Genomic DNA, 10,903 nt, shown 5'->3' with positions numbered 1-10,903 from the left:
AAAAAGCAAGGTTTTATAGTCAAATCTGGAATAAAACTCACTTGAGAGTGAGATGAGCGGGCAGCGTGCCTGCACTGGGTCTGGCCTGGCCGTTCACAACCATCACAACCCCAAATGCCACCTTTTCTCAACTCATTATTATTATTCCTAACATTTCATCATTAGAATCGTGAGAAATAATAATTTTTTTCCGGTGTGACGTTCTTCTCGTAGACGGGGTCAAAGGAAGCAGCCCTCAAGTCTTTATAGCAGCTGGAACTGGAAGTGAGAGGCGGCAGAGGGAGGAGCTACAGATGACGAGACTTCCTGCCTGTCCGTCCAATCAGAGTGGAGCTGTGGACTGCAGTCTGCATGAAGGGAACCATGGTCACTGGAGCTGGGAGGGGGGGGTGAGGGGGTGATTATCCGTGAGGGGGGGGTGTTCCGTGAGGGGGGGGCGTCTGCTGTGATCCATGAGGGGGGGGGGGGGGGGGGGGGGGGGGGGCAGTGAGGTGGGGGGGGGGGGGGGGGGGGTGCGTGAGCACTGGCAGTCTCTGAGAGTCTTGTTGCTCTGACCACATAGTGACACATACAAATACACACAAACACAAACATGCACACATAATGCACAGGCTCGTGCATGGATGCGTGCCAACACACACACACACACACACAGAGAACGTGTTGTTTATTCCACTGCGAAGCCGCAAGTCTCTTCGATGGCCGTCAGCAGCTTGTCACACAGCTTGTCGTAGCTCTCATAGGGAGGCATGTCAATCCGGTTGAAGCTGAGAGAGAGAGAGAGAGAGAGAGAGAGAGAGAGAGAGAGAGAGAGAGACTTTTGATGTTCTTTATTAAAAAATTTCAACAAAAAACAGTCAGTAGAGACACAAAAATCTCACGGCATCTTCATAAAAACAACACACACACCCACACACGCCCACTCACCCACACACACACACCCACAAACACCCCAACAAACCCCAAAAACTTCCTTCAGCACATAAAAACCCACTTGACATTCAAATGCATATGTTCAGCCCCTCCTCCCCCACAGTACACATTGCATTCCCCAGTCCCCAAGCATTCACGAACGCATCAACATTATGTCTCAGTGAGAAATACATGAACTCTAATCTAAGGCGTGCAGAAATCATACCCCTCAGCATAGGCACCGATTCCGTAGGACCAACGCCCCTGATCCTATTCCTACGGGTCAGCAGCCAAATGGCTAAGTTAGCCTGCCCGTAAATAAAGTTCAGTAAAACGCTCACAGCCTTGTTACGTAATGAATATGTATGGCCGAGGATGAAACTCTCCACACAGAACATCACCCCCAGCTTCACACACAACCATTTTAGGAACCACAACACCCTATTAACCCTTTGACACTTTAGGAAAACATGAGTTAGTCTCAGATACTCCGCAAAAGGGGCACCCATCACCCACCCCTGAATCCACCCGAGCCAGGAACCGATTCGTTGCCAACACCCCATGCGCTATCCTCCACTGTAGGTCCCCTGACCGCTTAGGCAGTGGCTGTTTGTAAAAGACCCTCCACCTAAAGCTAGCAGTGCTGCCATCACCCAGCACCCCCTGCCACTGATGCTGCCTGACGTCCTGCAGGGACCTGATGTTTCTGACCTTCATGCAGGTTATGTACAGAGCCTTGCCACATGCCAGGCTAAACTGCCCCAAGCTGGGGTGGTAAAGGACAGTAACCCTCCCCCCTCCTGCCAGACCCCATTCTCTGCCGACACCTGCAAGGCAGGGAACTCCAGCACCTCCCCCTCCCTGTGGCATCACTGTGCGGTCTCTGACATAGTCCGGCAGAACCCCCAGCACTTCCCTGATAAACCCTTCCAGCAGTCTCAGAGATGTTATTCCTGTCTGAAGAGAAAGCTCCTGAGGGGTCTTCCACTCCCCTCTCTCTGGCGACAGTAAATGCTAAAGTTTTCTGATGCCCCCTCTCATGAGCCGCTGTCTCAGGGTGGCAGAGCGCACCGCCCCCAGGGGGAACAAAGTGTTATAGAAAAGAGGCTCCTCCCATACCCACGGTCCTTGTGCCTCATCCTCCACCCGAGTCTTTCTCAGCAGCCGCCAAGCCCTCAGCACCGACAGGTAAAAATCCGAGACCCCCACAGTGTTCAGCTCCTCTAGCTCCATCAGGAACAACTGCAGGTCCAGCCCTAAACCACCAGTCTTCCGCAGCAGTGCACATGCTGGCCCCCTCCACCATATTCCTGCACTGTATTGCAGCTTCTGTGCTGCCTGAAGTCTGAAAGCATTCATCCTGCTCTCTAGGTCGATAAGGCCTTGTCCTCCTTCCTGAACCGGCAAATAAAGGTCTGCGGCCCTCAGCCAGTGATGTCCGGACCAGAAAAAGTCCACCAGCTTCCTCTGGATGTCTGCCAGGAAGCCTCTGGGGGGGTTAAGAACAGCCAGCCGATGCCACAGGGATGAAGCCACCAGGTTATTAACTATGAGCACCCTCCCTCTATAGGATATCTGTGATAGCAGCCACTTCCACCTTGACAACCTAGCCACCATTGACTGTGCTACTCCCTCCCAGTTTTTACTGACCCACCCCTCTGATCCCAGATATATCCCCAAAAGTCTGAGGCCATTCACACCCCACTGTAGCTCCCCTGGTAACTGTGGTAATGTCAGGCCCCTCCATGCCCCACACTGCAGCGCCCCACTCTTACCCCAGTTCACCCTCGCTGAAGCTGCTCTCGCATACACCTCGAGGCTATTCTCTATGGCTCTTACATCCTCCCCATCCCTGACAAAGATGGTCAAGTCATCCGCGTAGGCAGACAGACATATTGGCCTGTCGATCCCCAACTCAGGTGAACCCACACCCTTCAACCTCTTCCTCAACAAACACAGAAAAGGCTCAATGGCCAAAGTGTAGAGCTGACCTGACAGTGGGCAGCCCTGGCGGATCCCCCTCCCCACCTGGACTGGCCTGCTCAGGCCCCCACCCACTTTTATCAGACAGGAGGCCCCATTGTATAACATCTTTACAATTGACATAAAACTCTGCCCAAACCCAAACCCAGCAAGAACATTATACAGATACCCATGATCCACCCTGTCAAACACCTTCTCTTGATCAAGAGAGATGACTCCAAAGTTCATATTGTGTTGCCTTGACAGGTCCAACATGTCCCTTATTAAAAATAAATTGTCTGTCATTGAATGCCCAGGCACACCATATGACTGGTCCTGGTGCACCACAGACTCAAGGTGCCTGTTAAGCCTGTTGGCCAGGCACTTTGCAACCAACTTGTAATCCACTGAAAGAATCGCTACAGGTCTCCAGTTCTTGAGCTCACTGAGGTCCCCCTTCTTCGTCTGTGTGTGTGTGTGTGTGTGTGTGTGTGTGTGTGTGTGTGTGTGCGCCTGTGTGTGTGTGTGTGTGTGTGTGTGTGCGTGCGTGCGTGTGTGTGTGGTGTGGTGTGTGCTCACCAGGTATGGGCTTTTGGTAGATTGTTGGCGTTGGCATCGATCTGATGGAGGGTGAAGAGTCTGGGGCCTGCAGCACCTGGACACACACGCACGCGCACACACACACACACACACACACACACACACACACACACACACACACACACACACACACACACACACACACACACACACACACACACACACACACACACACACACACACACACACACACACACACACACACACACACACACACACACACACACACACACACACACACACACACACACACACACACACACACAGTCAGAGGGTTCATAATGTCCATCACCATAGACTGACATTTTTCTCTCTCTAATATATAAACTAAGATGAAAATATCTAATATATAAACTAACATCTAATATATATAAACGAACATGGAAGCATCTAATATATAAACTAACGTGAACGTATCTAATGAACTATCTATAAACTAACTTCTCATATATTTAATTGCAAACCTATATTTAAACTCGAAAGGCGACTGAGGTCTCCCTCATGTACAGTCACGTCGAGTGTACAGACGGAGATAAGCAAATACAAAAGCATATAAAATCATAACAAAGAGACAAGGATAACAAATCAGTTCAAACACGTACAACTTGACAAAGGTTGGAGATCAAGGTTTTAAACTCTGCAACAGAGGGGATCATCTCAAGCTTGAACCCTTTCACTGCCACACGGCAGAAGGTTAACCCTTTACTATCACACAACCGACGGCGATGCTCCATCATTAGCACCGATGCGGAGCTAATGATGGAGCATCGCCGTCGGTTGTGTGATAGTAAAGGGCTAACCTTCTGTATGGTCACAGTGAAAGGGTTAACCGGCTGGCGTGTGGCAGTGAAAGGGTGACCCGCGTACCCTGTAGAGCCTTGAAGCCCTGCAGGGGGACTCGCGAGGAGCCGGTGACAAACTGCAGGAGGCGAGCTCTGCGCTCCTCGTCGTACGACTCCACCGCCTTCCAGAACCACTGGACCACGTTGCTGTCGGGGGTGCAGTGCTTCAGGCGGGTGTTGGACCTCCAGTCTGCGATGTCGATCTTCCCCAGGCCACACACGATCAGCTGGAGGAGGAGGAGGAGGGGGAAACAGGAGGTCGATTAGACGTGGGTAGTGATTAGGGATGACTGACATGACTGACCAAAATCATTTTCGAATAGTCTACTGTAGGGCTGTCCCCGACTAAGGATTTGGATGGTCGACTATGATTGGCCAAAATTTGCCGTTAGTCGACTATTGGTCGACTAAAAAAAAGGATAATATTTTTTTGTATCATTCCATTTGGGCTGTGGGGGTGCCTAATGTCTGAAGGAGTCGACTGAAGGCTTCTTGTCCTCTGCAAAAGCATGCAATTGGTCCACTGATGGATACATCTTGATATTTGTCTAGTCTAGTGTGTTCATTAGACGGGTGAAATCCTCTTTCAGTGCCTCTGTGCCTGTTTTCGTAGGCAGTTAGCCTCTGGTATGCGTGCCATTAGCGTTAGGCACACTTCTAGGCCTTTTTTCTTTTGGAAAGAATGATAAAAAAATATATATATATTATAATTATTTTTATTTAAATTTTTTTTTACTATTAGACTTGGTTGGTTAGTCGACAACGGCTCCTTTCGACCGATTAGTCGACTAGATTATCGATAGTATATGTGTACTTATGCACGCTAGAGAAGCGGGCTGAAAAATCTATTATCTTATTTCCTGATCAGCTACACACACTCAGCCACACACACACATATGGGACACGTTGATATATAGGTGAAAACAGCTCTGATTATCCCAATACTGGTCAAATAGATTCCTTACCTGAGATCAGATGTTCTCCAAAAAGATTATTCCAATTCCTGATCGCCATTCCAAATATCGATCGCGTTTATTGATCCAACGCTGGGTGGTCGAAAGACATATTCCACGCTGTTCTGCGGCTCGGCAATGAATGGGATCGTCTCCGGTTACATGCCTGACAAGTAAAATGTGGAATCCGAAAAAAGAAATTCCCCATGCGTTTTCATTCAATCCAATCTAAAGGGTGCATTACCATTCGGGAGACGATAGGGGGTGGTATTTTCCCAATTCTTGTTGAGAGAGAGTCCCAGTGGTAACGTGAGGCTAGATTGATGAAATATGAATGGAAATCGCTAATAAAAAGAATAACGATAAAAAAACGGCATAACTCGTTTCTGGCACTCAACGGTTGGCATGAAATAACAAATTATGCCGTGGCTGGCACTCAAAGTGTTAAGACCGAATATTCGAAAATCCAGTTGTTAAATTCAGTTATTCTTTTTTTATTTTATTTTTGTAATCTTTTTTTTTCCCCTCCTTTTTTCCGATTTTTCTCCCATCCCACTGTTAGTCGTTATGCCAATTCCCAACCCCCTTCCTGGTTGTTGCGCACCCCCCCCCACTGTTGGTCCGGGAGGCCGGAGACTGTCACATGCTTTCCTCCGACACATGTGCAGCCAGCCGGCAGCCAGCCTGGCAGCGCAGATTCTCACCGAGAGAGTGTAACGTGTGGAAGGTCACACTACCTTTCTCCAGATCCTACCCTCGCTGTGCAGGCGCCCCGACCGAACTGTAGGGGTCGCTGTCCACAACGCTCAGGACCCACCCACGGCTTCCCTCCCCCTAACTCAGCCAAACGAGTTAGTATAGCGATCAGCCCAAGCCAAGGCAATGCTGACTCTCCGGGAGTCGAGACCGCAGCCTCTTGCATTGGTGACGAGCACAATCTCCGATACGCCACCTGACCGCTAGTTATTCTTTTTAATAGAATGGATCATTAAAAATCAAATGGTATTGCACATAAATAGGCACTTCAGATAATCCTTCAGAAAGTTGATCGACTCAGCTGACCGACAATAAATCAAAATGACACCATTCACCATCGTAGCCGATAATAATAACAGCATTGCATTAGCCTATCAACCGGTTTTAACTCATTCTGCGCCAATCACGAGAAAACTCGGGTTTTAATCGTTATTTCTTTTATTAGCTATATCCATACATTTTTCATCCATCCAGCCTGTTGTTATCATTGGGAATGGGTCTGAGCTCGCAAAAGGGCAAATACCGCCACCTACGCCTTCTAGCCAGTATTGCACTCCATTATAAATGATGTAGTTTCTTTTCTGGGCCGATCTGAGCCGTGCGGGTGGGGTTTAAATACTCAGGCAGGACGAGCGTTTACAACGATACATCTGCGATGCTGCCGCCCCCCCCCCCCTTCATATGCAATGCCGGACAATGTGAGACGGACCTCCGCGAGCAGTATTTGGAATGGCGATCAGATAAAAAAAATTGCATTACATCAGAGACAAGGTAAGAACACTATATATCAAATCTTGCGTTGATCTGATATTTCTTTCTCCCGCGATCAAAGCTATCTGTGTGGACTGTTGTGCTTTTTACCGTTGGCTGCGGTGGGGGCGAGCGCCCCGCTACGAGGGCCATTTCATGTATGCACGAGGAGACATAATAATGATAATCTAGCGTTGATTTCAGGAAGATTCGATAGTCAGGCGAAAAATGACAACGTGATAAGTGCATTCCCCAAAAACGCTATTATCGCGTCTTTTCCTGGGATTACTAAGAATCACTAAAACTATACTCATATTCAAAACGGTATAAAACGGAAATGTACCGATGAAAAAACAATCCTTTTTTGCACGTTGACCAGAAGCAACTCAGTGACAATCTACGGTGTTATTAGACCCATAGCTATAATATAAGATATATTTTAAGCACTCGCAAATTTCACAGTCTCCCCATTGATTAAAGCCCTGGCGTTCTAGCCAGAACGTAGACAGCGACCCCTGACGCTGATTGAGTTAATAAACAAACATCTTTTAGATCAATAGGGCTAAATATAAAAATGTATTAAATAGGAATGGTTTGCTTCACTTATTTTTTTTAAAATATATACTGTATATAATAATAATATATAATAATAATAATAATAATAATAATAATAATAATAATAATATTATTATTATTATTATTATTATTATTATTATTATATTATTATATTATATATATATTTTCGACTGACATGAAAATGGAATGTGGAGACTGGCACGGTGGCACGACCATTCTAACTCCCTAGTAATTTTTTTTATAAAAATAAAAATACAAAAAAGATCTAACCCCAACTAACCTTACTGTCATGCACTTGTCCTAATAAACTAACCTACACTGTAGCACTCAACACTTTATGAACATTGTTACTCAGCTGATAGAGTTGTGCCCTTCCTGATGACTTGTCGTACAGAACTTGTAAGTCGCTTTGGATAAAAGCGTCAGCTAAATGACTAAATGTAAATGTAGTAATGATGGGTATGAGGGGTGGACTGGTTAAGTGTGTACAGTTATGGGTTCACATACAGATGACCTGACAATAAATAATATAACGTTGTGAATATGTATATGACTTCTAGAAAGTCCATGATAGCTCTTCAGTGAAAAGAGCAAGAAACTGAGGTCCTGCTGCTACGTCCGGCTGCCTATCTGTGCGCTCCGTCGAGACTGTGCTTAATTTTGTTAATTTTTATAGTTTCAAGAGTTTTGTTTGTACCAACTGTTGGTGCATTTAACGTGTATGACCGCCAGTCACTGGTAGACATTGGACTATGGAACACTTACACTATCTTGTTATTTTATCTAGCACACTCTCAGGAGCAAAACAGAAAGGAGCATTTCATGCAAAAGTATTCTGTATTTCTGTATGACAACTAATAAAGAAACTTGAACTTGAAGTGATGCCCCCAAATTACCAAAATAGAAAGTAATACTGTTGTTCATTAACATTTACATTTAGTCATTTAGCTGACGCTTTTATCCAAAGCGACTTACAAGTTCTGTACGACAAGCCATCAGGAAGGGCACAACTCTATCAGCTGAGTAACAATGTTCATCAAAGTGTTGAGTGCTACAGTGTAGGTTAGTATATTAGGACAAGTGCATGACAGTAAGGTTAGTTACGGTTAGATTATTTTTTATTTCTTTTTATTTTTTATTATTTCAGATAATGGTTGAAGAAGTGCGTCTTAAATCGACAGCGAAAGATTGGACGGGTTTCGGCTGTCCTAACTGGGGTGGGTAGTTCATTCCACCATTGTGGGGCAAGGACTGAGAATAGGCGACTTCTCTTTGATGACCCTCCCGGAGCTTGGATAGGAGCAGTGATGGGAATAACGGCACTATAAGTAACTTCGTTACTAACGGCGTTCGTTTTTTCAGTAACGAGTAATCTAACGGATTACTCTTCCAATCTTAATAACGTCGTTACCGTTACTACAAAAAAATGCGGCGCGTTACTATGAATGAACCTGTTTCTTTCATCAGACATATCTCTGCGCCGAGAGGCAATAATGTTCTTCCTTGTTTAGTGGACAGTGCGCGAGCCAAGCATACATGCTGACGATTGGCTGAGGTTGGATACAATGTCATGGTAAGCCAATCAGAGGTGGAGGTGGGCGGGTGTCTAAAGCATCCAGAGTCTGACACACAGCGCGACAAGACAAGCGATCACTGATCAGTGATCAGTCAGCATGAGAGCGCGGTCCGTGTAGTGTACGTTTTGAGCTCAAAAACGAATCCAACGAACAACACAATGTCAACATGAGACCGCGGGTCCATGAGCGTTTTGTGTTCAGTGTTCACTCTTTGCAGCGCAGGGCACTGAGTGGCCCTACTGCAGTGCTGACAGCCTTATCAACAGTGCTGCACTTCCTGGTTTAATAGGCTTGAAGCCTTCATGTGCTCAGAGATATAATATATCTGTATGTCATGCATGTCTTAAATGTAATGATTAGATTAGTTTAGATGATTCGATTAGATTCTTATATCTGTATGTTGTGTATGTCATTGATTGATTGATTGAAAAGTTTATTAACAGATTGCAGAATGGGTACAGTACAGTACAGCTCAATACATACAATTGTTAAGGGGATGCAGACCAGAGAAAGACTTTCGTCATAAATGTCATGAATTGAAAATGGGGGACCCTGATGTAAACAAGACGAAACTCTTTCTCTGGTCTGCATCCCCTTAACAATTGTGTGTATTGAGCCGTACTGTATTGTACCCATTCTGAAATCTGTTAATTAAAATGTTCAATCAATCAGTATATATTTGTTATTTATTTTTGGTATAGTGCTTAACAAGCATAATTTAATGTTGCCCAGTTGTGGCCTGTTGAGGGGCAATACATATCAAAGTTCCAAACATCTATTCTGTTTGTATTTGTATGATCCACTATATAAACATAGTAATTATAATATCTACATAGCCTACATGGCATTTGATTGGAGGCTAGTCTCACTTTGTCCCACAGCAACATTAAAATAGTTTAGATTTGTGTATGTTGTTTATGTAAAAAAAAAATCTTGAAAGTAACGCAATAGTTACTTTCTGAAGTAACTAGTTACTTTTATATTTGTAACTGAGTAAGTAATTTAGTTACTTTTTGGAAGAAGTAACTAGTAACTGTAACTAGTTACTTTTTTAAAGTAACTTGCCCAACACTGGATAGGAGTGGGTCTGAGGCGTCCAGAAGATGCAGAGCGTAGGGGTCTTGAGGGTGTGTAGTTAGAGACCATTGACCGGAGGTAGGCGGGAGCGGTTCCCTTTGCCGCACGGTATGCTAGGTCGAGGGCCTTGAAGCGGATACGTGCAGCAATGGGGAGCCAGTGCAGGTCCCTGACCATGTAGTGACGAGTGTAATACTGTTATTAACCCTGTAGTGACAAGTGTACTGCTGTTATTCATTAACCATGTAGTGACGAGTGTAATACTGTTATTCATCACTGGGGGAGCTGAGTAGGTGTACAGAAGGGAGGTGGCTGAACTGGTGGCCTGGTGTCAGGACAATAATCTCTCCTTGAACGCAGACAAGACCAAGGAGATGATTATTGACCCACGGAGGAGGAGACGGAGGTGGATAGGGTTAAATTCCTCGGTATCCACATCAGCGAGGACCTCACCTGGGCTCACAACACCCAACAGATAATAAAAAAATCCCACCAACGACTGTACTTCCTAAGAAGGCTGAGGAAATTTGGCATGCCAGCCAAAATTCTCAGCAAGTTCTATAGAAGTACGGTTGAGAGTGTCCAGCTCAATCACAGTCTGGTATGGAAACTGCACTGCTAAGGAGAGGAAGGCACTCCAGCGAGTGATTAAAACTGCTCAGTACATCTCTGGAGCAGCACTACAGGACATTTACTCTACCAGGGCCACCAGGAGAGCACACAACATCATCAGGGATGCAGTCGTAATATCAGAACAGTCTAACGACCCTCGGCTGCGCCTCGGGCCTAACAACCACCCCTAGGCATGGTCTAATTCTCATAACCCACTCCTGCGCGTGATGTAATGCTTTAATATCAGTTTGGCTGTTCAGAATGCTGCTCATCAAAACAAATGTCT

At 45.6% G+C, this 10,903-nt stretch overlaps 1 protein-coding gene across 1 annotated transcript in view; it reads right to left on the bottom strand.

Moving 5' to 3' along the window:
- Window positions 1-515: 515 nt before the first annotated feature.
- LOC311231828 (E3 ubiquitin-protein ligase SMURF2-like) overlaps window positions 516-10,903 on the bottom strand; it is a 208,372-nt gene continuing 197,984 nt past the window's right edge. The window contains exons 17-19 of the mRNA XM_084318450.1: window positions 4,342-4,543; window positions 3,454-3,529; window positions 516-767 (exon numbers count right to left, since the gene is read on the bottom strand). Coding sequence (XP_084174576.1) covers window positions 668-767; window positions 3,454-3,529; window positions 4,342-4,543 — 378 coding nt within the window. The 3' untranslated portion in view covers window positions 516-667. The remainder of the gene's footprint in view (window positions 768-3,453; window positions 3,530-4,341; window positions 4,544-10,903) is intronic.

Source organism: Notolepis coatsorum (assembly GCF_963971535.1).
Source record: "Notolepis coatsorum genome assembly, chromosome: 7".
In the NCBI taxonomy this organism is placed as follows: Eukaryota; Metazoa; Chordata; class Actinopteri; order Aulopiformes; family Paralepididae; genus Notolepis; species Notolepis coatsorum.
The sequence above is the reverse complement of the archived record's forward strand: the minus strand, read 5'-3'. Positions and strand labels throughout refer to the sequence as shown.